Source organism: Saccopteryx bilineata, chromosome 11 (assembly GCF_036850765.1).
Source record: "Saccopteryx bilineata isolate mSacBil1 chromosome 11, mSacBil1_pri_phased_curated, whole genome shotgun sequence".
Classification (NCBI taxonomy): Eukaryota; Metazoa; Chordata; class Mammalia; order Chiroptera; family Emballonuridae; genus Saccopteryx; species Saccopteryx bilineata.
Window position 1 is genome coordinate 21,311,905 of NC_089500.1, and position 26,645 is coordinate 21,338,549.

A 26,645-nucleotide genomic window follows, 5' to 3' on the forward strand; every position below is an offset into this window, starting at 1 on the left:
CCTCAGGTCTATGGGTGGCAATGGCTCCCTGCCTCAGGTCTATGGGTGGCAATGGCTCCCTGCCTCAGGTCTATGGGTGGCACTGGCTCCCTGTCTCAGGTCTATGGGTGGCAATGGCTCCCTGCCTCAGGTCTATGGGTGGCAATGGCTCCCTGCCTCAGGTCTATGGGTGGCAATGGCTCCCTGTCTCAGGTCTATGGGTGGCAATGGCTCCCTGTCTCAGGTCTATGGGTGGCAATGGCTCCCTGCCTCAGGTCTATGGGTGGCAATGGCTCCCTGCCTCAGGTCTATGGGTGGCAATGGCTCCCTGCCTCAGGTCTATGGGTGGCAATGGCTCCCTGCCTCAGGTCTATGGGTGGCAATGGCTCCCTGTCTCAGGTCTATGGGTGGCAATGGCTCCCTGCCTCAGGTCTATGGGTGGCAATGGCTCCCTGCCTCAGGTCTATGGGTGGCAATGGCTCCCTGCCTCAGGTCTATGGGTGGCAATGGCTCCCTGTCTCAGGTCTATGGGTGGCAATGGCTCCCTGCCTCAGGTCTATGGGTGGCAATGGCTCCCTGCCTCAGGTCTATGGGTGGTAATGGCTCCCTGCCTCAGGTCTATGGGTGGCAATGGCTCCCTGTCTCAGGTCTATGGGTGGTAATGGCTCCCTGCCTCAGGTCTATGGGTGGTAATGGCTCCCTGCCTCAGGTCTATGGGTGGTAATGGCTCCCTGCCTCAGGTCTATGGGTGGTAATGGCTCCCTGCCTCAGGTCTATGGGTGGCAATGGCTCCCTGTCTCAGGTCTATGGGTGGTAATGGCTCCCTGCCTCAGGTCTATGGGTGGCAATGGCTCCTTGCAGTTGCTCATCTCTGGGTCATTTAGCTTCTTAAGCTGCGTTATCATCTGTAACCACCTCCCTGGATTAAATTCCCTTTGTCTGAATGTTTTCAACATCTCTCCAAGATATTTACTAATCATAGGAGGGGGGAGGGAAAAAATAAGAAATCCACCAGACACCATCTCGACCAAGTTATTAAAGACAGCGTTGCCTGTACAGGCAGTCCCTGGGTTATGAACAAGAGGTTCTGTGGGTTTGTTCTTAAGTTGAATTTGTGTATAAGTTGGAACAGGTATATTCACCTGTTAAATGCAACTTAGATGTTTGTTTTAACATAGTATTTATTTTTACCCCTCTGTGCATATAGATCCTTAAACATTTTCAAACTTACAGAACCTATCTCGTTCGTAACTCAGGGACTGCCTGTAATAAAATACATCAATGTCAAGACTCCCAGTAAAATGCACTGAAAAGGGCACATTACTTCCGAGGTGCTCTTGCCAAAAATACATAGTCTTAATCTAATCAAGACAGGCCATTAGGCAATTCAAATTGAGGAACTGTCTACAAGATAAGTGACCAGAACATTTCAAAAGTGTCAAGGTCACAGAAGACAAGAAAAGACCAAGAGAGTTTCACAGATTGGAGGAGACTGAGGAGATATGACAATTACATGCAAATTGGATCCCGGAACAGAAAAAGAACATTAGCGGAACAACTGGTAAAATCCTGAATAAAGTCCCATTGTGCCAATGTTAATTTCTTAGTTCTGGTCATTGTACTGTGGTTATGTAAGATGTTCATGTTAGGGGAAGCTAGGTGACAAACAGGGTCATAGGAACACACTGCATTATTTTTTGCACCTTTGCTATAAGGTTAAAATAATTTCAAAATAAAAAGTAACACATATACAGAGTGGGGCAAATAGGTTTATAGTTCTAAGTATCTAAAACACAGAGTTTATTCTTGAATTCTTATTTATTAATTATTTTATTATTTTTTATACAAACAGTTTCCTCATCGGTAACAATAATGAACCTACCAACAGCAGACAGGTTAAGAGTATGGCAATTGGAGTAAGACCACCTGATTAAAGCCACATACTTGCTGTGTGACCTTGGGCATCTTATTCACCCTCTCTGTGCCTCAGTCTCCTCCCTTGTAAGCTGGCAACAACAATAGCATTTTTTCACATAATTGTTACGAAGAGTAAATGGTTAATGATAGATATATGAATTTACCAGAACTTCCAACTGCCCTTTCGTTGTCCCACCTGGCTGCCTGACCTCACCCTTACTTACTGGATAATTGCCCCATGAGGCAGAAAAGTTCCAGAAAGCTGATCAACTGCCCAAGAAGGAGCATTCCAGAAAGCTGAAATCCTAAAACCCTAAAAGGGAACATACCAGAACTTTTGACTCAGTACCCCCTCAGGATCTCCCAAACGCTATAAAATTCGCCCCTAGTCTGTAACCAGGGCCCTTCTCCCTGGAGAAGTGCCCAGCAGGGTTCTTTTCTTCCTTTCAATAAAAGCCTGTTACTCTGGTCTTTTCAGACTCCCATGGATTCCAACAGTTAACATGAAAATACTGCAGTCTCTTTTGTTAGTTCCTCCTCATTCCCCCAAATTTTTAGGGTTCAGTCTTTGACTCTCTTCTCTAAGCTCCCTCACTCGTTGGGCTTAAAACGCCACACATACCTGATCAAGCATGGCGCAGTGGATAGAACGTCGGACTGGGATGCGAAGGACCCAGGTTCAAGACCCCGAGGTCACCAGCTTGAGCACTGGCTCATTTGGTTTGAGCAAAGCTCACCAGCCCAAGGTTGCTGGCTTGAGCAAGGGGTTACTCGGTCTGCTCTAACCCCACGGTCAAGGCACATATGAGAAAGCAATCAATGAACAACTAAGGTGTTGCAACAAAAAACTGATGATTGATGCTTCTCATCTCTCTTCATTCCTGTCTGTCTGTCCCTATCAATCCCTCTCTCTGACTCTCTCTCTGTCTCTGTAAAAAATGAAACAAAACAAAACAAAAACACCACCCATATGCTACTATTTGCAAATGTAAATCTCCTCTCATGACCCTCCTTTGTACGCCCTTTGCACATCTAACTGCTTGATCAACACCTCCAATACGATATCTAATACTACCTTACACCTTTCATATCCAAACACCAAACTCCTGCCTTTTGCTCTCCACAGCCGCTTTCCCAGGGACTCCCACATCTCATTTTGGGAAAGCCTATACTTCTCTGCACTCATGCTAAAATCCCCAGGGTCACTCATTAGAAAATCATGTCATCTGTACCTTCAAAATAAAAGGAGAATCTGACTGCCTCTTAGCAACTCAATCGTGACCACGCTGCTCCAAGCTACCATCACTTCTCACCTGGACCAACTAAATGGCTTCCTGGTCTTTAACCTGTCACACCATATCCCTCCTCTGCTCAGAATCCTCCAGTGTCTTCCTATCTCATTAGACAAAAGGCCACAGTCCTCACCAGGGCCAGTGAGGCCCTGCAAACCTGGCTCTTCTATGACACTCCCCTGTGCTCACATTGCCCCTGGAACACTGGCCCCAAAGCTGTTTCTAAAACTGGGACATGACCTGTGCCCTTGATATTTCCTCTGCCCGGAATACTCATTCACTCCCAAGTGGCCTCACTCTCTTGTCTTCTCCAAATCTTTGCTCAAAAGTTCTTTTCTAGCCCTGGCCGGTTGGCTCAGTGGTAGAGCGTCGGCCCGGCATGTGGAAGTCCTGGGTTCAATTCCTGGTCAGGGCACACAGGAGAAGCGCCCATCTGCTTCTCCACCCTTCCCCCTCTCCTTCCTCTCTCTCTCTCTCTTCCCTTCCCGCAGCCAAGGCTCCATTGGAGCAAAGTTGGCCCAGGTGCTGAGGATGGTTCCATGGCCTCTGCCTCAGGCACTAGAATGCCTCTGGCCTCAACAGAGCAACATCCAGATGGGCAGAGCATCGCCCCCTGGTGGGCATGCCGGGTGGATCCTGGTCAGGCACATGCGGGAGTCTCTCTGACTGCCTCCCTGCTTTAAACTTTGGAAAAATACACACACACAAAATAAATATATATATTAAAAAAAAAAAGTTGTTTTCAAGCTAAGCCTTCTGGGATAGCCTCACACTCACAGCCTCACTGCCTCACTCGGGTATATACAACGTGTCCGTAAAGTCATGGTGCACTTTTGACCAGTCACAGGAAAGCAACAAAAGACGATAGAAATGTGAAATCTGCACCAAATAAAAGGAAAACTCTCCCAGTTTCATACCTATTCAGTGCAGTTCAATGTGGGCTCACGCACAGATTCTTTAGGGCTCCTTAGGTAGCTATCCCGTATAGCCTCTACAGCAAGGGTCCCCAAACTATAGCCCCGCGGGCCGCATGCGGCCCCCTGAGGCCATTTATCCGGCCCCGCCGCACTTCCGGAAGGGGCACCTCTTTCATTGGTGGTCAGTGAGAGGAGCACATTGACCATCTCATTAGCCAGAAGCAAGCCTCTAGTTCCCATTGAAATACTGGTCAGTTTGTTGATTTAAATTTACTTGTTCTTTATTTTAAATATTGTATTTGTTCCCGTTTTCTTTTTTTACTTTAAAATAAGATATGTGCAGTGTGCATAGGGATTTGTTCATAGTTTTTTTTATAGTCCGGCCCTCCAACGGTCTGAGGGACAGTGAACTGGCCCCCCGTGTAAAAAGTTTGGGGACCCCTGCTCTACAGACTCGTCACTGACTGATGGCCTACCAGAATGGGGTTTCTCCACCAAACTGCTGGTTTCCTTCAACTGCTTATCCCACCGACTAATGTTATTCCTATGTGGTGGCACTTCATTATAAACGTGCTGATATTCATGGTGCACTTTGGTCATGGATTTGAATTTAGCGAGTCACAGAACACACTGAACTTTCCTCTGTACCGTCCACATCTTGACTGGCATGGTCATGGGCTGCTCCGCTGTATACACAGTGTTACGTCATCATCTACGCATGCACACATGCTGCCACATCATCCTACAGAAACTGGGAGGGTTTTCCTTTTCTTTGGTGCAGATTTCACATTTCTATCGTCTTTTGTTGCTTTCCTGTGACCGGTCCAAAGTGCACCATGACTTTACGGACACACTGTATTACCTTCTAACATCCCAGGTCTATCTTTGTCTGCCATCTGTACTTCCCCACCAGAAAGTAAGGGCTAGGAGGACTGGGTTTTATGGTCCATTCTGTTCATCACTTTGTCCCAGGGCCTGAAATGGGCCTGAATAAAGAAATGTTAGCTCTAATTATATTTCACTATTTAGCCAAAAGTACCTGACAGAAAAAGGGCAAATTTAAATAATTGGGCTTTATGCCAAAAACCACCAAACAATGTCTAGGAATTCATGTTAAATAAACAAGCAAGCTAAAAAGTATGCATTTGCCAGAATCTCACCTTTGTAAAAAGCTGTTAAAGAAAAACTTACACACAAAGATATTACATTAGTTTCTGTCATAAAATTATGGTGAATTTCTTTCTCTTTCTTTTTCTGATTGTCTCAGTTTTTCCAAATGTTGCTTTAAAAGTAAAACACAATGTTAACCTATTAAAAAAATAACTGGTAATCAGATTACAAAAGGCTCAACCTCACTAGGAATCAACAAAATGCAAATTAAAATGACAAGAGATGATTTGTCCCAATACATTGGTGGTAGTGTGAGTAAAGGAACAGTCTTTTTGGAGAGCAATTTGGCAATAGCCATTAAAATGGATTCTCATTCTCAGCATCTACCTAAAGAAACTCTTTGTATGTACAGGAGGAGACAGAGGCAACAGTCTTCATGAAAGTATTGAATACCTTGTATTTCCAGGGGAAAATGTGGAAGTGACCTGAATGCCTAGGTAGCGAATGGTTGAACTATGGGCCAGCCACGCTATGGGCTACTGCGCAGCCACTTAACAGATCCCAGCAGACGCATGAGCCCGGAGACACCCAGGGCACACAGCTAGGTAAAAAGGCTGTTACTGAAGAACACAGTCACTGGCTATAACTCATGATTTTGAAGTAATATATTTGTATAAGTCATACTCTATATATGCTGGTGAAAGCAGTAAAGGAAAGTGAGAAAGCCAACTCACTGAGGTCGGGTAAGGCAGTGGAATGAGGTAGTTGCTAAGTGTTGATAAGATTTGAATTCTTGTGTACCATGAGAATGTGTGCCTATAGTACTTGTATAAGGAAAAATGAATTATTTTTTTAAACAAGGGGAAAAATAAATGAGTCCCACATGCTCAACCCCCCACAGTTCCCCTTAAACTCACTTCTCCTGGTAAGCCTTTCATGGGTGGTCCACCATTGAGCGCTTCCTCCTTCGAGCAAAGATGGCCCAGGAAAAAAGGTTCAAAGGTAGGCAGAAATGAAAGGATGGGGTGCAAGGGGGACGAGAGAACAGTGAGCAGGGAAGGCAGAATGAAAAAAAAAAGGGAAGAAAAAGAGAAGAAGAAACATTGTAAGAAGACACCCACCAATCTGAACGTTTGGGCCCCAGCCTCCCCGTCTGCAGGGTCACACCTCTCTCTGAAAGGTCACTTTGCATTTGCAACAAAACTCAGGACTTCTAAGTGCCCGACAGCCTCAAAAAGGACCATCAGAAGTTATCTTTACCCTGCACTGGCTCTTCATTTGACCTATTATCAAGAATTTATTGGAAAGTATCCCTTCATCAAATGCATAGATCTGCTCTTTACAGTGTCCCTATAGTTTATCGTTACAAAAGAGTGGAGACAGACATGTCCTACCTGTGGCTGTGGTTGTCAACCTTGTGGACATCAGAGTCACATGGGGGCTGATACGAATGCAATGCCTCGGCCCCTCCCCATTCCACTGCACTCTGTCTGAGGTGGGGGCTTGTCTAAGCTTCCTAGCAATTCCAATGTGTAGCCAGAACTGTGAACACTGATTTGAAGCCTGGTAATGACCCACAAGACCATCCACTACCATCAGAAATGTCAAACTTTCTCCACTTATAACATCCAGATATCTTCCATAAAAGTTTAATGGTCAATGAGATTGAGAGTCCTAATATTCATTCCACACGGGTGAAATATATTAACCACCCAACACCCTGTAAGCAGCAGAGAACCAAAAGTAGGAGGGGAAGGGGTAAGCACAGGACCCAGCTCAGCCACCATCTGCAGTGTGGTCTGGCCGGTTCCCGTTTCTGTGCCTCAGTCTTTTCCTCTGCAGAATGGGGCTACAATGTCCTCTACTCCCAAGCACAGAATGAGGACAACTTTCAGGATATGCCTTTGGGGATTTGGAATCCATTGGAGGGCAGACACTCTCGAAATGTATAGTTGGGAGTGTGTGTGTGATTTACAATATAGGACTCTGAAAGTGTTGGGAAACTTACAGCATACATTCTCTTGGTTACTCATCTAAAGAAATGGTAGTTCACTTTCTTCCTTCCCATCCTTCCCTTTCCCTTCCCCTCCTTTCTTTCCTTTCATTCTCCCATCTCTCCCTACTTCTCTCTCTCCCTTCCTTCCCATCCATCCATCCATCCATCCAACCATCCATCTTTCCAGTTGGTGCTGGGGGAGGGGCAGGAGACCACAACTGTACAAGCATCATAAGGTATTTTCCTCCTGAGTGTTATAACCACTGTCTCTCAGATCCTAAAAAAATGATCTCACTAACTGAAGAACAACATTCCTCTCCACTCCCTCAAACTTTCTCAAGGTTTCCAAGATTCTTAACAATTTTCCCCTTCCAGAAACATTAAAACACCACCGCAGACAGGCAGACGGGGACATTCTCTGAGGTTATTTTTGTTCTTTGTTTTTGACTTCTATTTAAAATGGTAATTAGATTAAATAAAAACAATCAAAAGTGCTTTAGAAGAAGGATTTCCCATAAGGCTGTGTCAATAGAACTGTGTTATGTAGACACTTCTAACCCTGGCCTTGCTTAGAGCGGTCTACAGCTGTGCCCTCCTCTGGCGTCTGTATAGCAGCTGTGTCTGTGGGGGGGGGGGACAGGGAGGGGGACGGTGGGATCAGGATTGAAATGTCCCTCCTTGGCCGTCAGCACACAGGTGGGCCTTGTTTGTTTGCATTCTTCCAGGGTACTTCAGACAATGCAAAAAGTTTAAGGAATGCATCTAGATGTTATCAGTGGCTATGTTTTCCACACTCTGCCTCACAACAAACATCTGTTTAAAATAGGGGTAGTCAACCCTTTTATACCTACTGCCCACTTTTGTATCTCTGTTAGTAGTAAAATTTTCTAACTGCCCACCGGTTCTACAGTAATGGTGATTTATAAAGTAGGGAAGAAACTTTACTTTATAAAATTTATAAAGCGGAGTTACAGAAAGTTAAAGCATATAATAATAATTACTTACAAAATACTTTATGTCGGATTTTTGCTAAGTTTGGCAGAATAAATCTTTATAAAACAACTTACTATAGTTAAATATATCTTTTTATTTATACTTTGGTTGCTCCGCTACCACCCACCATGAAAGCTGGAACGCCCACTAGTGGGCAGTAGGGACCAGGTTGACTACCACTGGTTTAAAAGCCCTTCCAGATGTGGATATTGGAGCATGGTCAGGCCCAACCTATCCCAGGAGCAGGAGCCAGCAGTGCAGGACCGAAACTGGGGGCACCTGGCTTTCTGCTCTCCATGCTGAGAGCTTAGCAGTCACCACAGGAGGTCAAAGGCGCTGGGCAGGTCCCTCCTTCCAAAGTGATCTCCCCAATGGCTGCTCTAGATGTAGACATTCACAAAACATTTCTTTGGGGTGAAGCTTCATGGCATCTGTGGGGCCTGCTCCTAGGGAACTCAGCTCTAGGAGGCAGCAAGAATTGGTTTCTGCCCTTCCTGCCCCAGACAGCCCAGAGACACATTTCCCTCAGAAACTTTCCAAACTAGTCTGGCGGCCCTCCGGCTTCCACTCGAGGTCACGGTCAACTGTACGAGGTTATGCAAACAAAGGAACACATCATCAGACAAGATCCCACTGAAGGGTGGGAGACACATTTCCCTCAGAAACTTTCCAAACTAGTCTGACGGCCCTCCGGCTTCCACTCGAGGTCACGGTTAACTGTACGAGGTTATGCAAACAAACGAACACATCATCAGACAAGATCCCACTCCCCACACTCCTTGGAGACTTTTCTCCCAGATTGCTGACCCGCTCCCCAGCACCACTCTCCACTTCTTGGTGATTTCGACACCTAGGAGACAGCTCCTGCGCCCTGCCTCTCAGTTCCCGGAGCGCTCTCCTCCCGATCTCTCCTCTCCCCCCCACACCCACGCTCATACCCAGCCCTTTTATCCCCAAGCACTGCAATCCCTCCGCCTGGGTTCCACACGTCCCTCTCTTGGACACACCCGTCTTTCCGGCTCACTCTTTTTGTACCAGGACTCTGACAATTCTCCAACTCCCTAGGACTTCCAGCTTATGGACCCACCACCCACCTCAGGTCCTCACTCCCCTTCTGGCCTGGCCCAGTATCAGGGAACATCACTCATCACTCCCTCATCTACCTCTCCCTTAACCCCGCCATTGTCCTCACCCAAAGGAGCCTCAATCCCAGCTAGATTCACCTCCATCACCCTGCACCCGCACCGTGGCGCTGAGAGCAGCTGGAGACACCCACGGGACGTTGCACAAACAGGTGTCACTCTGGAGGCGTGGCTGCCAGCCTGGCAGCTCCCTCCTAGGACTGTGGGTGAGCTGCTGGGGGCCCAGCCAAGGTCAAGCGCTCTCTCCTACTCAAGGCCACTGCAGCAGCAACCTCCCTCTGCCCGGGGTCACTCCCATCAGTGTACAACATGATGTTAATGCCCTGGTTTTTACCTCACCTCCCCAAACACCACCTCTCTCCCCTTTACAATAAAACCCTGTGATACAGAGAGGACGGTATTATCTTCTTCATCTCCAATCTGTCTCCTTGACCTTCGCCTCCACCACTCAACCTTGACCTCTCTAGTCAGGGTCATCAGTAGCCCTGAGGGCTCTATCAGGTTATTCCCGGTCCTCCCCCTCTGTGACCTGCAGCAGCAGTCAACACAGACACTGTGCCCGCCCCTTCCCCCGCTTCCTTGAAAGCACAGTCTTCCTGGGGCTGCGGATACTTGACTCTCGCCTGCTTTCCCTCCTGCCTCTCTGCCTCCCCCTCCTGGTCTCTTGCTGGCTTCCCCTCACAGCCCTGCTCTCTGGATGTTGGCAGACCCCAGGGCTCAGCCCTGGTACAGCCTTCCTCCCTGTTTCATCTCCTGTGGTTCTGCTCCAGCCACGCCGGCCCCCCTGCTCCAGCCACGCCGGCCATCCCCGCTCCAGCCATGCCGGCCTCCCTGCTCCAGCCACGCCGGCCATCCCCGCTCCAGCCACGCCAGCCTCCCCGCTCCAGCCACGCCGGCCTCCCTGCTGCACCTGGAACACATTTCCAGCCTGGGCCCTCGCACCTGCTATTCTTCTTCCTGGAACGCTCCCCCCCCAGATGCTGACACGGCAGCCCCTCCACCTACTCTGTGATCTCTTCTCTGACATCCTCTTTAGAATTGCAAACCCTTCCTGACCCTCATCACTCCCCGTTCCATTTTCTTGCCTTATTTTTCTCCATAGCAACTGTCTATCCACCATTAAATAGAAATTCCATGTGGGCAGAGCATTTGTCTGTCTTGCTCATTCTTGGAAACCCAGTCCAAGGACAGTGCCAGCCAGAGGGCAGGTGCTTAAAACACATGTGTAGAGCAGACACTGGACAAATTACAGGCTCACACTCACTGTGATTCTAGAACTTCAAGGACACTAAGGGAAGCAGCACATATATTTCCCCTTCTCTCTCAGGGCTGAGTCCCTCTTCCTTATTTCACAATGGCGATGAGGCGTGGGATGGGACCACCATGGCTTCCTTCTCTCCCAGGCTGATTCCTGGCCTGCAGTCCCAGGAAAGCCACAGGCTCGTTCTGGCTTTCTGAAAAGCTGGAGGATCTGAATCTTCTGCCCACCAAGCCGGCAGTGCCCAGTTTTTCTCCAAAGCTAGGCACCCTGGTGGCTCTCCTCTCCTTGTCAGAGGGGTTGCCAGCTTAATGTGGGACAACAGTTACACGAGGTGGACACTTGGGACCTGAGCCCTAATGGGAGAGACCCTGCCCTATCTCCCTGCGCAGGCAACACCCTGCTTCTCTGTAGCTTTGAGCTCCGCATCACTCTTGACCTTCCAACATTCCTGAGGCAGCAGGGCCATCCCCACTGGCCAGGTAGGAAAACCAAGCCTTATAGAAAGAAGTTGAAGGGTTTGCCCAAGGTCACAGGCAGTGAGATGCACATCTGGAGCCAGCCCTTGAATAGACACCTGTTGAGGATTTACGTTGTTAGCCAAAGGTACTTGTGACAGGTACTTGTGCTGCCCTCAATGACTCACACTCCATTTAGCAGAACTTGAGACTTCCAAATCTAGGCCCACAGTCTTTCCCAAGACCAGGGCTGATGCAGACTGACCCAGGGCGGGGTAAGGCCAGCCTGAGATCCTGGGACAGAGTACCTCATGTGCCTAACTAGGTCTGACACACAGAACCCTGGGGGATTCCCTGAGAGTCTCAGTTCTGTAATCACAACTGCCGGTATTTGAAATCAGAGAAAATATCCACAAGTTACAGTCTTCTCATTGTATGCATTTTGGATAAGTTACCATCTCTAGATTTCTCTAGAACAGAAGCTTATGGAGGACAGGGATTAGGGTGTAGCACATAGTGGGCGTTCAATAAATCTGAGTTCTTTAATTGCATGTTTGCTCAATGGGGTAGGACAGAACAGAGGTGAGTCCAAGAGGGGCTTCCTGCATGGACTCCGTGCTCTGTAGGTGGGACCATCCACATCTCGGCAATTGAGGCTCAGGCAACCAGACGATGTCTGGACTTAGGGTGCCCTTGTCACTCCCTTTGAGTTTGTCCAGGCCCTGTGGCCCCTCTCTCCCGCCCCCTCCCCGGGGGGCACTCACCTGGGAGACGTGGGACTGCGTTTTCTCGCTCTCACCGTCACCCTCTGTCTTGTCTGCCAGCAGCCCTTGCACCTGGTACTCCAGCACGTAGCTGTCGATGAAGCGCTCAAGCTCCTCGATCTCCTGGGAGCGGCTGCTCCCGGCTTCGGAGGAGGCTGACGCTGCCGACGAGTTCTCCATCCCTCCGGCTTGGGCCTCGGTCAGAGCTGCAGGACAGAAAGAACGAGGTTCTGTGAGATGAATCCAGAGGCGGAGACCATGCCATCTTTCCTGTGACGCGTCTGCTGTAATTCCCGTGTAGGGAGAGGGACACCGAGGCCCAGAGAACTCACCTAATGGACCACCATAGTAACTTGTGCGCTGCTTCATCTTAGTCCATACCTAGACCTCACCATCTGGGAAAAATCAGAAAACAGACCCAGACTACCACCCTAGCCCCATTCCTCAACTTGGATATAAGAAAACCTGCCACAAAGCAGAATAAAACAGATCGCAGGCTTCGATGTCCCTGACCCAAGTGTTAGGATATAGAGGAGGGCCTCAGACACAAACCCTGCAAGAAAATACTTCCTTCTAAAGCAGGGGTCCCCAAACTTTTTACACAGGGGGCCAGTTCACTGTCCCTCGGACTGTTGGAGGGCTGGACTATAAAAAAAAACTATGAACAAATCCCTATGCATACTTCACATATCTTATTTTAAAGTAAAAACAAACAAACAAACAAACAAAAAGGAACAAATACAATATTTTAAATAAAGAACAAGTAAATTTAAATCAACAAACTGACCAGTATTTCAATGGGAACTATGGACCTGCTTTTGGCTAATGAGATGGTCAATGTGCTCCTCTCACTGACCACCAATGAAAGAGGTGCCCCTTCTGGAAGTGTGGTGGGGGCCAGATAAATGGCCTCAGGGGGCCGCATGTGGCCCGCAGGCCGTAGTTTGGGGACCCCTGTTCTAAAGAGATGTCTTCTCTTTGGACACCAGACTACCCCTCAATTAGTGGAACCCTGCAGGCCTTGAGTTACAAGCACAATTTTGCAGGCTTGGGATGGTGCAGTTCCTGGGCCACATGCTAGGTTCTCTCTGTAGGAGGGTGACTTGCTTTTAATGACAAGGTGAAAGGCCAGGTGGGTGGTTTGGGAGGGTCTGGAGGCTGCCTGGCCAGCACGCTTAGGCGCATGACGCCCTTCTCTAACCTGTGTGACTTGATGGGCGTTCCAGGGACTCCACCGAAGTCTAACAACAGAACCTCCTGACCAGACCAGGCAGACCCACCTCCGGGCAGCCTGCCTATGTGCTCAGGACGCCTCCCATTCCTCTGGTCCCTACTGCCCAGTGAATTCAAGTGCTGTCTCTCGCTGTGTAGCGGAGATGCAGGCCCTGGAGGGCGGGGCCGTGCCAGGCTGCTGGCCTCAGCCGGGCGGCACGATCAGATTGATGTCCAGAGCGCTGAATGGAGCCGCCTGCAGGGAAAGAGAGGGCCTGAGGCCACGCCGATTATTCCTCGAACTTCAGATCTTATCTAGGGCGTCCTGGCGCCCTTCACAGGCACAGGTGAGGACCGGGCTTGGCAGGAACTTGGAGGGAGTTTGTCCAGGAGGGTGGCGTACCTGGCTCTGCCTCCGGCAGCAGCCTCTGTTTCACTCTGCTGGGCTCTCCAGACTCGCGTGCGCCCCTCCGGGGCCATACCTTAGCCATGTGAGGGAGCCCTTACCCACACTGGCCCACTGAGGAAAGGGGCAGGTGCTGAGACCCACTCCCACCCTGCGGAATTATGCCCCCTCTCCAGACACTTGTCTCGGGCCCCTCCTGTGTCACATCCCCTCAGCTGCCCACTGCTCCAGGCACTGCTGCCCAATCAGATTCACACAGTGGGGCCTTAACCACACCTGACCTCCGCACCCTGAGCGCCGCCCACAGGGACTCCCCTGCCACCCGGCAGCGGGGACCTGCTGGGACCCACTTGGCACCTAGAACCCGCATTCTGAGAGTGTGAGCAGCCAACGTGCCTGGGAAAACACTCTTTTTTTTGGTCTGTTGGATGAGAATTCTGAGATGCTGTCAACACGGTCCCTCACCGTGTCCGGGTGGGTTGAGCCCCAGCTGCCCACAGAGGTGACCAGATCCTTGAGCCCCTTTGTCTGGCTCTCCCACCTCACTCCACGCAGGGCCTTGGGGTGATTCCAGGCACTCTGCTTTCTGAGATGAAACCAGGCTAATCTGTCTCTCGGGCTCACTGGTTCATTACAGATGTCCAAAGCAAGGAGCCGAGAAGTCCCTCGCTCAGCAGAAAGCCCCCCCGCCCTTTAGCTCTTTACAAGAGGAAAAAGAAGGAACAGAGAGAGTGAGTGCTGTCCTCATCATCCATCCTCTCAGCCATCGGGCTGGATGTTTGGTCCCTCACGCCCCCAGTTTTGCGTTGTGGTAGATAGAACACACAGCACATAGCACTTAGTGCTGTAATCTCCTTCAAGTGCGCAGTTCAGTGGCATTGAGTCCGTTCACAATGGCTGTGTACCCATCATCACTACCCACCTCCAGGACTTTGTCATCTTCCCAAACAGAAACTCTGTGTCCATTAAACATCAGCTCCTCACGCCTCCTCCCACAGCCCCTGGTACTATATAGCTCTACCTTCTGTCTCCGTGAATTTGTCTCTGCTGGGCACCTCGTATAAGTGGCATCATACAGGATTTGTTCTTCTGTGTCTGGCTTATGTCACTTATCACAATGTCCTCAAGGTTCACCCAAGTTGTAGCATGTGTCAGAATTTCACGCCTTTCTATGGCTGAATATAATACACTGTGTACAATAATAGAGAGTCTGCGTAGACCACATTTTGTTCACCCATTCATCCATCCATGGACATTTGGGTCGTTTCCCTCTTTTGTCTGTTGTGAGTAACGCTGCTACAAACATGGGTGTACACGTATCTGTTTGAGTCTGTTATTAACTCTTCGGGGTGCATACCTAGAGGTTCTGCCCTATGTTTAAGGCAAACAAAGTGACGAGGCACAGAGTGATCTCTCAGGCTGGTGGAGACACAGGGAAACAAAGGGACTCTATCCTCGAGGGTTTGCTCCGCTCTTTTCCTGCCTGTGCTTTGAGATGCCCTCCTGGCTCAGTTTCCCATTCACAGCAAGAGCAGGATGAGAAGTCCCCAAACAGCTGGGCTGCTGGCTAAGCAGAGAGCCAGCAGGAGGAGCTTATGTTTTAATGATCAGTGAAAGTGATGAGGGGGATGGGCCCAGAGGAAGAGAAAAGTGAGAGGAAGATGGAAGAGGAGAGACACTTTGGCTGCCGCCATCCATCCAGAATGCAGAACCCTGTCGCGCAGAGGCCCCATCCCAGGAACCGGCCCCTGCAGCCAACCGCCCCGCCCCCTCCCTCCCGGCCCCGCCCCCACTCCCCACAAGGTGATGGATGTGGAGGAACAAAAAGGGAAGCAGCAGGAGCAGCAAAGCGCTGAGGCTGCTCTTTGCTGTAAAGGGCAGGCAGCCCTGGGCTTGCAGGCAGGAGGTGCACCTGGGTGTGCACAGCTTTAGAGGCGGCTGAAGCGGCAGAAGAAGTAGAGAGGGTGTGCTCCTGGCTTATGCTGCCCGGCAGGAGTTAGGCCCACCTACAGCTGTCCCCTGAGCGGGCGGCCCACACTCTCCTGCTGCTGCTCAGGGTCCTGGCCTCAGCCCCAGGGGCCCAGGGCACCCCCTGCAACAGCCAGCCCTGCTCTATGCCTTCACTAAAGCCGGGGGAGGGGGGGGCTGGCTGACTATTTTTAAGGCCAGAAACAAAGACACCCATGTGCTTTGATGAAAAGGCGCTTTTGTCCACACCCATGTCCTCCCTACCCAGACCCCAGCGACCCCGCCCCTTGCTGCCCTCTGCCCAGTGGAACGGCTTCCTTGGCAACCAGCACTCAGCAAAGGTACTGCTGACAGTGTGGGGCTCCCTGCCGAGGTCAGGAGTGTCCCTCCCCCCACCCTCTGGCCTGCCCGCCTTGCAGTCTGCTGCCAGCAGAGCTAGAGGTCTGGAAGAAAAGGGAGGGCCTCTAGGCGCAAAGCCCAAGCGGAGCCTCCCCAGCCCCTCCCCCCCCCAACCCCCACCCCAAGCATCCTTCCCTCTCCCCCTGAGACAAATGGCATTAGGAGCTGTAAATTTAGCCAATCCCTTTAAGAACAGCCAAGAGATTAGGAGGCATTACCTCCTCCCACAATTCCCAGGATAAATTCAGTGACCTGCAAACCAGATGAGACACTTCTGCTTCTCCAACACCAGCCCTTCTCTAGGGAACCCACCCTTCAGGCCCTGACAGGAGGCGGCAGGCGCCCCTCAGCCTTCCTCAGACCCTTCCCCTTGGTCCTGCAGTATGCAGCTCACCTGGGCACCATGCCCTTCTGGGAGCTCAGAGAGAGAGCCTGGGAAGGTCTCAATTCCTGCTTTCCCGTTGCATGTTTTTTTGCATTTGTTTGTTTTTTGTTTTTGTTTTTGCTTTTGGTGGCTGCAAGAGGCCCAGCCTCCCTTGGACCCCAGGAGAGCCTCGCAATGGTGTAGGGGGCTTGCCCGGGACTCCTGAGCTTAGAGGCCTTGGGGATCACGGGTCTCTCCATCCATCCCAGCAGGATAGCAACTCTGAAGATGGGGTGGCGCACTGAGCTGTGGGTGGGCAGCAGCGCCCAGCTCGCCACCCTTGCATTGCTCACGTCACCACTGCTCACCTTGCGCTGAATCTCGACCGCCCCGCCCTTCCCACAGCCCCTTCCCCTGCCCCTTCCCCTGCCCCAGCTGCAGAGAGGCCTCACTCCCCGGGGCTCCCCTCCAGCAACTGCCTCCTGGTGAGCCAGTTACACACAGGTGGTCCCCTCTCCCTTCTCCAGCTCTTCACGGTGCTGGCAGCTGACACTTTCACCAGAGCCTGCACCAAGGCTGTCAGGCGGGCGGGGCCAGGCCTCAGCCAGGCTGCCTGCTGGGAGTGTGGGAGGAGAGAGGCCACGCTGCCTGGGAACAGAGCACGCCCCTGCTCTCCCCAAGGGAGCCATGGGAACCCCCGTCACAACATCTGCTGCCAACCCACCCCTCCAAGTCCAGCCCACGCTCCACCTCCTGCAGAAATGGGACACTGGGGACAATGCCGTTCCCTGACAAACAGAGCCCTGTGCTTGGCCGCTCCTGCCAGCGATGATCTGAGGACTCTGAGACACATCAACATTTGCAAGAGAAAAGCACAACTGCACGGATACCTACACACCCAGGAGCCTCAGGCCTCCCACCACCGGAAGTGGGGAAGACCAGAGACACTCTGAGCGGGAGGCAACCTCCGAGACCGGCAACATTTACTGTCTCAGGAGTCCAGGATGCCTGGTGTCCTCTAAATCTCTGACACGCCCTCAGGTACACACCAGCGAAACCCTCTGTCACTCAGACATCCAACAGGGTGTTAGCAAGGTGTGTACTGTTTCTCAAACTGCAGGTCTCAGCGATTTAGTGGGTTGTAAAATAAACTCATGACCTCAGCATTAAAAATAGAGAACTACATTGAAAATATCTGTGAGTGACACATATTGTAAGTGGAATGATTGTTTCACAGAACTTCCGTTTCACTTACACATGGAAAAACAATCTCTTTGTTAGGCATGGTCTTCAGAGTTTAAGGGACCCAGCGCAGTGCATCCCAGAATTCCAGGTGCACGAATCACAGGTGGGCTCGTTAGAATGCAGATTCTGACTCAGGGACTGGAGGTAAGGCCTGAGAGTCTGCATTTCCAACTAGCTCCCAGGGGGGTGTTGCTGCTGGCCAGGACCTCTCTTTGAATAGCCAAGAGCTAGAAAACCTCACCCTCTCTTCAATCCATTCTTCGGCCAGCTCACCCTGGTCTGGGTTCTCCAGGCTGACCCTCTGGCCCATGGGCCAGCTCCCTGGAAGAGAGGCAGCGTTCATCTTATGACCAGTGTGGGGCCAGGCAGGACCCCAACGGGCAAAATTATTATTTGTTGGTGGACCTCAGGACCACCCACCTCCATCCTGGGCTCTCAGAACCAAGCGCACAGAACAGCACTTGCTTGAGTCCTGCAATGCCAAGCGAGGGGCTCGGACACATCCAACTGGTCTAAATAAGTTGGAGAATCTGAGTAGGCTGGAAGACCTCAACAGTCCTATGAGAATCCAGCTCCTTCATTGTGCAGGTGAGGACAGGGGGCCGGAGAAGGGGAATGACTTGCCTAGGGACAGGGACAGGCCTGTGACACAGGTCTCTGGACTCCCAGCCCCTCAACAATCTGCCACCCCTGGAGACACCCTGCTGCGCTAAGTCACCTCCCCCCAGTTACCACCAATGACAGGACAGATAGTCCTAAATACCAGACAACACCCAATTCACTGCATGATTTTCACACCCCACTGAGCCTCCATTCTGGGCAGCGCCCAGGACCAAGCCATGTGATTCTTTCAGAACTTACACAGAGAAGACACACGGGCCCCAGGCCCCAGCACTCTCTCCTGAGAACAGCCTCCAGGAGTGACTGAGGAGCTGGACCAGATTTCACACTGAGAGGGACAGGTCACTGTGGGCCAGAGGCACAGAGATGCTGTGAATCCTGCTTTCTTCAGTGTGCCCACTGAGGCTGGCATCCGAGGGGGTCTGGGAAGGACGGCCTCCGGGAGAGGGAGCAGGTGCCCCCCGCCGGAGCGAGGATGGCATCCTTCACAGTCCACCAGGGGACACGCTAGGTTCCGGGCTCCTGAGGGGAAGCCCGCTCCCAGGAAGAGCCCTGACACAGCAGCTCCCTGGCTCTGTGGGGCCTGCACACAGGCACGCAGGCTCGGCGGGGGACTCTGGGAGGCCCAGCCCCTGCTTTGTCCCCAGCATCCCTGTCGTCCAGGCCTGCTCTGCCCGTGGCAGCCTCCAGGGCTTCCCGCACTGACCCCAGCCTGCTCCCTTGGCGTCGAGCACCGGCTGTCTCCTGACACCTCCTCATCTTCCCCTGTGCTGTTACCCAGCTCTTGTCCTGCTCTTGAATTTTTTATGGGTTTTTATCTTGTCTTGACAAGACTGCCTGGACCTTGAGGCCGTGCTCCATCCTATGCCTCTCACAGTCCCAAGCCCAGGGAGGACAGACCGGCCTCCCCACACCCATCCCCACACACTCCTTCCCTGAGAGCGGGCCTCCTCAGCGCACCCACTGGCTGCTGCTGGGCCCAGGCTCTCCCCCTGTCCCTCCCAGCACTTAGAACCTTAAAGCCAAGGGTGCTGGGGGTAGACCTGTCCAACCCCTCTTCATACCGGCCACCAAGGTCACCCGATCCCAGAACTAGGATTCGAACATCTTCTCATCACATTCAAGAGCCTCAGCAAGGCAGTTCACTCCAACAGGTACAGAGTGCCTGCTATAGGCTGTGCCCTGTAGGCACTAGGGGGCATGGCAGGCAGTCACAGGTGAAGCCACACAGGGTAGATAGAACATCAAAGCTGGAGGGTTACTGGCCAGCCAGCCACACAGCTGGCTGGAGTCAGGTGGCTTCCTCACTGCCCCTGGCGCCTAAGAGAGGGTAACACAGTGGATATGGTTTCTGATGCTTGGCTCCAATGATGGCTAAATCCCTGCCAACCGTTGTGACCTTAGGCAGCCTGTTTCCTCCTCTTTAAAGGAGACTGATGATAAAAGTGCTACCTCATAAGATGTTGTGAGGATTAAGTGAGAGAAGGCATGAGAATGTGTTCAACACAGCTGGGTATACCGCAATCACTTGGCTACTGATTGTGATTATAACTGAGGTCACAATTGCCCCTGCTATGTCCACGCTGTCTTCCACATTCTCTCCCACCTCTCCAAATTGCACTCTTTCCTTCAGTGTCCAGCTGCAGACACACCTTCTCCATGAATCCCCCTTGGCGACTCTATCTATCACTGGTCACTGCTGGTTCTGAACTCCAGCTAGCCACAGACCCCACTACTCCCTAATGTATCCCTACTGTGAACTGTGTGTGTCCTGGATTGGCCTCAGTCTCATCATGGGGACTCATTCTCTCTCCTCCTTGGACCCTGGCAGTAGACAGGTGGGCTCACCACTCGCCTTCAAAGCTGGGTTGACAAAAGAGTAAAAACCAACTCAGAGCATGCTGGGAAGGGTGACCAACAGTAACCTGCTCTGAACTTGGCAATGTACCTGTGAGAGCACCTAAGGTTAAGCCCAGAGATCTCCTCTGAGCATGGTGGCCCAGAGCCTGAGGGCTTCCTTCTCAGGTGACACTCTCTCCAGTGTCTCTCGGGGTAACCAGGGTCCCCAGTCAGCTCTCTTTCTCCTGGCAACAACTTCCTGAACGAGAGCCCAGCTGGAGCAGTGACAGTATCGAGCAGTTTCCAATACTCTGAGGGGGGTCCCAGAAGCTGGGAGCAGGTTCCACACAGCCTGACCTCAGCAGGGCTGTGACCCTGTAGGCCTGTCCCATGGCTGGGAGGACAGAGTTGACTCACTTTGAGAACCCTTTCTCTCTCCCCTCCTCATCCTCAAGGACAGCTCAAGCGCACCCCCTGAACCACCCTAGCCACTCCAGCTCAGTGACCTTCACCCCTCACACACCCAAAGCAGCCGCTTATGGGGTCTTTGACCTCTGCCCCCCCACTCCCTGACTTGGATGACTGACTGCACAGGAGCATAATCACGAGGCAGAGACGGCAAATGGCCATTTGGGGTCACGTCTGGAACACGGTGCATTTGTTTTCCCTGTTCAGTATTTCAAAAATATTTAAACCAACATATTTCAATCAAAGATTTCATACTAAAAAATCCACACTTCTGATTTTTTTAAAAAATTTGGAGATCCAGCAACATCAGCCCAGCTTCCCACACTGCAGCCATCAGCTACAGCTGAGCAGTGCTGACCCCTGCAGACAGGACATGCAATTTCCAGTTCTCCACAGACCTTAGCACTCCCTAATGTCTCCCCACTGCCCACAACCATCATTCTCACATTGCTCTGTGCTCACTCACATGTCACCTGCCTGGCCCTCACAGGTATCTGAGTTTGAGTCATCCTACAAGAAAGTAACTGTAGGTGAGTCATAGACTAAAACTGAGGGGTGTCCTTAAGAACTTGGAAATCAAGAACAAGGGCTGTTCCCTGGTAGTTACAATGTGAAATCAATACATGATAGTCCAAAACAGAAATATGCAGAGTCATTGCAAAGAAAAAGAACGTTCCTAGAAGGACTCAACGCTAACTGGTTGAAGACAGCCACAGAGCTATTATAAGAAGACTGTGTTACTTTGAGCGGACTGGGTTGCACCAGAAGCAAAGAAAACAGCCAACCACAGAAGGCAGGGTAGCCCCAAGATCTGTCCAGGGAAAGGGGTGCCCTTTCTGTGTATCTCCAGGGAGGGGAGGAGGAGCAAGTAAATACACAGGCTGTCCCACTGCTCCTCTTAATGTCCCGATCACACTCCAGCCCAGTCCTGAAGTAGTCTGAGGGGCTGCCTCCTTCCTCAACTAAAATATGCGCTCGTAGAGGCCAAGGATGCGTCCGCTCGTTCCCTCATCCCCTGGGAGCCAGACCTGGGCCCACCAGACTTTCAGTTAGTCAGTGAGTATTTGATGATGGATTCCCTGGAATGAGAAAATGGCCAGCAGGGAACTGACACTCTGTCCCCTGTGGTATTCTGGCTGCCGATGGGCGCAGAGACGGGTGACACAGCCATGGAAACAGCTAATACGGTAAGGCTGGGAGACCCCTCTTTGGCTGAGTAGCCTGTGTGTGTCACACACAATGCCTGAGGCCCCAGACAGCAACCAGGGGAATCTCAAACCCATCTGATGCCCAGGGCTCTTAGAGCTCTCCCTGAATTCTCTACGAACCACAGGGAGGTAAAGAACGAAACAGCCAGAGGTCAGGAGTATAAAACCCACAAAAAACAAAAGGTCAGACCCCTGATTCCTAGAGTGGCTGTTACCACCTTTGCTTGGAGGTCCCCAGGCACAGCTGCCCTTTGACCTTCACTGAAGCAAGAAAGCAAGCCATCAATACTGTATTCCCCACAGACCATTTCCAAACTATTTTCCTCTAATATCTTATTTTTCCAATGGAATTTTAAATGCCCCCCCCATATATAAAAGATAACAACTAACATTTGCTGAATATATATTATGTGATAAATACTTGGTGTATATTCATTTAATTCAAGATAGTCCTATAATGTAGGTACCATTTTTGGCCCCATTGTATAAATTAGAAAACCGAGGCAGACAGGAGTTATCCACAACATTCCTAGGTATATCTTCAACCTTGTAGAACACATAGTCCCAATTACGGAGGTCTCCAGTGACAGGTGGCCAAGCCAGAGATGAGAGCTGTTGATTAAGGACATGTTGAAGACCAGGTATGGTAGTTGTCCTGGGGCTGGCTTCCCCAAGTGTCTCTCTCTGGGACATGCTGAGGTCAAGTAATTAGGGAAAGAGGCAGTCAGAAAGTCTGAGTTCCAAGTCACTTCCACGGGGAACCCACCGCAGTATTCATGCTTGCGGGCAGGGATCACTTTGTCTTTCCCTTGATATACTTTCAGGACCTGGCACAGGTACCGAAGGTGGATAGAAGGCCCATGGCAACCTGAGGGAGGCCCGTGGAGTCACCCGTCTTGGGCCTCTATGACCTAGGAGCTTTCTCCTTGGAGCTAGTCTGGGGCAGCTACAGCGAGGACTCCCAGATGCAGCCAAATGCCTTGTAGAGAAAGTCGACCTGGTGGTGGACCCTTGGTGTCCATCACAATCCTCCGGTTCTGTATTCCTATCCTCCCTGAGGTTAATTTCACCCTCTGTAGTGCGGTGGTAACAGATAACCTCTTCACATGCACACAGCAGGCACTGTCTGTCGCTGGCTACAACCACAGGGAGCAAGCTGAGTGATTAACTGGCAGATAATTAACTGAGAAATGCCCCACAGCCCTCTACACACTCCGCTGAGACACAGGGAGGAGGTGATAAAAGGCAGAAAGGGGCCTCCCAAAAAACTGGCTGTGGGTATCCATATACACTGCTCACAAAAACTAGGGGATATTTCAAAATGAATATGAAGCGATAAGATATCCCCTAATTTTTGTGAGCAGAATATGTGATTATACTGAAATCCAATTAGTAGTATGCTTTAAATTGGTGAACTGTATGGTATATGAATAATAGCTCAATAAAGTTGTTTAAAAATTTAGTGTAGAGCGTCGGCCTGGCGTGCGGGGGACCCGGGTTCGATTCCCGGCCAGGGCACAGAGGAGAAGCGCCCATTTGCTTCTCCACCCCCCCCCCACCTCCTTCCTCTCTGTCTCTCTCTTCCCCTCCCGCAGCCAAGGCTCCATTGGAGCAAAGATGGCCAGGGTGCTGGGGATGGCTCCTTGGCCTCTGCCCCAGACGCTAGAGTGGCTCTGGTTGTGGCAGAGCGATGCCCCGGAGGGGCAGAGCATCGCCCCCTGGTGGGCAGAGCGTCGCCCCTGGTGGGCGTGCTGGGTGGATCCCGGTCGGGCGCATGCAGGAGTCGGTCTGACTGTCTCTCCCCGTTTCCAGCTTCAGAAAAATACAAAAAAAAAAGAAAAAAAGAGAGAAAAATTTAGTGTATCAGAATCTTTGGCTGATTAGCTTGGAGACATCTCCAGAAAGCACTGCACTTGTAAGAATCACAAGGAACTATCAATGAGTCAACAAAAAGCCTGAAAACTTGAGTCTAGGGTCTCACTGAATCTGGGAGAAATCTCCGCAAACTCCCTAGAAGGGTTCTGTGGCCTCACCAAAGACGGGGTTGCATCTCCTAGAGCAGCTCAACCATCCATCCATCCATTCATTTAACAAGCACATACTCAAGCTTGGTGTAAGGTGCTAGAGACCCAACAGGAAAGGCAAGAAAGTAACCAGGCAATTGATACCATGAGTCAAGTGCCATGGGTCTCAGAGCACCAACACATGAGAGGAATACTGAAAACATTATTTTTATTAGCTTGCCCTGACTGACAGAGAAACACAAATATATATAAGAAGCAAGAGAAACCTTAGAAAACAGAGTCATCAATTATAAGACCCACCATTATTTTATGAGCCACAAAGAAAAAATGCGGCTGATTAAACTATGAAATAATGCCTTTATGACGGTCCTGCATGCAGACATTGGTCACACAAGCCTCATGTGGTTGTGAGATCCTTCCCTCTCTTCTGAGGGATGTGGGGATTTCTCCTGTCTTTGGCTCTGGTGTTGCTTAGCAGGCATGAGACTGGCAATTCTTATTCTTCAACAAGTACAAGACTGCAGATTTCCCCCAACAGGGGATATTTGTTTTCCTAATACCAAATCAATGCTCGGCCACTGGTTCCATGTTCTTCTGTGTACATCGTAACTTTTGGTGCCAATAAAAAATCATAGTGAGATCTTTTGGAAGACATTTGAATGACAATTACACTGAACATGTGGATAACCAACAATACACCTAATTCAACTGAGGTCCTGACAGTCTGAACAGCAGGACCACCTGCTCAGACCATGACGGCTGTGTCATACCTGCCGTGTGGCTGGCAGCCAGCAATAGTAAGATGCACCCTGACTTCAGACCTATTCACATGTGGGAGGAAAACAACCACCATGAAATGGGCAAGGCAACCCCTCGTATGAAGGTGAGGAAACACGAGCACAGAGCTGAGACATGACACCCCCCAATCACAGAGCCAGGACCAGCACCCCTGTGAGCTGAGATCTGAGCCATTGTGGTTTCTTCTATTCCCTCCCCTGCCTCCAGAAGGCTGCTGTCCCTAAGCTCCTTTTGTATTTTCTTGCTTAAAAACAAAACAACAAGGCCCTGGCCGGTTGGCTCAGTGGTAGAGCGCCGGCCTGGTGTGCGGAAGTCCTGGGTTCAATTCCCAGCCAGGGCACACAGGAGAAGCGCCCATCTGCTTCCCTACCCCCCCCCTCCTTCCTCTCTGTCTCTCTCTTCCCCTCCCACAGACGAGGCTCCATTGGAGCAAAAAGATGGCCCGGGCGCTGGAGATGGCTCCTTGGCCTCTGCCCCAGGCGCTAGAGTGGCTCTGGTGGCGACAGAGCGACGCCCCAGATGGGCAGAGCATCGCCCCCTGGTGGGCGTGCCGGGTGGATCCCGGTCGGGCGCATGCGGGAGTCTGTCTGACTGCCTTCCCGTTTCCAGCTTCAGAAAAATGAAAAACAAACAAACAAACAAAAAAACCTATTTTAGAGCAGTCAGGACAGTAAGATTAATCTATCTACACATGTAGTTGACCTTAGTCCTACCAGTCCTATGAAAGCGGATGATGAGAAATGCCATTCCAACACCATCTCAGGGACCATTAGTTCAGAGCTGCTGGGGGACTGCATTTCCACTCCCCATGGGCTGGTCCCCAGGCTGCCACTCAACAATACTGTGCCATGTTTACAAATGAGGCTGGCCTGGCGTGTTCTCAGGGTCGAGCCCTTGAAGAGACACCGTCCCCATCACATCGCCTACGAGGGCCTCCTGGAAACGCCATTGTGAGCCTGATGGTAGAAGCTTCTGTTTGTTGGACGCAGGCAGCGTCCAGAGCGCAGAAGGCTGCGGAATTGAGTCTCAGTAATAACAACCATGGCGCTCACACGCTGGCAGCATGTCAGAGTTCCTGGGCACTGGGTCAAGGCAGGAAAACACATTTTTCTCTTGTGAGCCTGGGATTACGGAGCTGGCCCCTTGACATTAACACTGATTAACAGGACCAGGTCCTCTTTGCTTCAACAAAAACTTTACAAATTTCTCTCTAGCTGGATAAAGAATGGGCCGAAAGCCTTTGAGCAGAGCTGAAATATACTTCCTGGAATGCAAGACCTAAGCCGAGAGCCAAACCAGAAACACGCCTGCCCAACACGTATGAGAACAGCGGCCCGTGGAAACACCCTCCCCACGCTGCCGAGAGTGAGGAGGGCACAGCTCGGTGTCGGCAGAGTCCCGTCTCCCTGGGACCACACCACTGCCGGAGGTAACGAACAGGACACAGGCTGCAGCGGGACTGATGGAACAGGAGACCACCCAGGGCTGGTCAGGAGTACTGTGGGAGGGGGGTTGGAAGGGGGAAGGAAGAACTAGCCAGCTGCAAAAGGTAATGAAGAATCTGTCCAGCTCGTCCAGTACTGACCAAGGGAGAAAAAGGTATCCAACATTCCTGTCTGCTTTGTAATGACAGGCCAAGGACAGAGCTGGGGACACTGGACTTACAGAGCACAAAAGAAATGTTCTTCTGTGCCCCTCACCCTGTGCCCTTTCATCCTGCTCTGCCCCAGACTTAGAGCAAAACAAATACAGGTCACTTCCTCAGCGTATGCCAGGCACCATGCTAGACCCTGGGTAGCCAGTGAGCGAGATGTGGCCTCTGCCCTGAGTCAGCACAGAGTCACCGAAGGGGACAGACACAGCCTTCGCAGTCTGCTGCATGACTACAGACAACAAATACCCTACAACATCTCTGGGAGGTGGGATCAGAACTACTTTTTCTATATTTCCCTCCTTTTTCCCCCCTTCCAAAACGGGTTTGTAATGTTGTTATACAAGCAAGAAATAACCCAAACTTTAAGAGGCGAAAACAGGTTTGGCTGCAGGGTCTCTCCTGCTTGTTTATCGCCTAGTTCAGTAGTCAGCTAACTGCGGCTCGCAAGCCACATGCGGCTCTTTGGCCCCTTGAGCGTGGCTCTTCCACAAAATACCACGTGCGGGCGTGCAGGTTATAATAATAATGTACCTACCTATATAGTTAAAGTTTAAAAAATTTGACTCTTAAAAGATATTTCAATCGTTGTACTGTTGATATTTGGCTCTGTTGA

General features: G+C 50.9%; 1 protein-coding gene across 5 annotated transcripts in view; it reads right to left on the bottom strand.

Moving 5' to 3' along the window:
- Positions 1 to 26,645, bottom strand: part of CTIF (cap binding complex dependent translation initiation factor) — a 272,016-nt gene that overhangs the window by 190,380 nt on the left and 54,991 nt on the right. For 3 of the 5 annotated variants that reach the window (XM_066246445.1, XM_066246443.1, XM_066246444.1), the window contains exons 2-3: positions 11,827 to 12,032; positions 6,133 to 6,180 (exon numbers count right to left, since the gene is read on the bottom strand). In XM_066246445.1, the coding sequence (XP_066102542.1) occupies positions 6,133 to 6,180; positions 11,827 to 12,006 (228 nt within the window). In that variant the 5' untranslated portion in view covers positions 12,007 to 12,032. The remainder of the gene's footprint in view (positions 1 to 6,132; positions 6,181 to 11,826; positions 12,033 to 26,645) is intronic. The other 2 variants (XM_066246447.1, XM_066246446.1) reach the window with 1 other exon arrangement.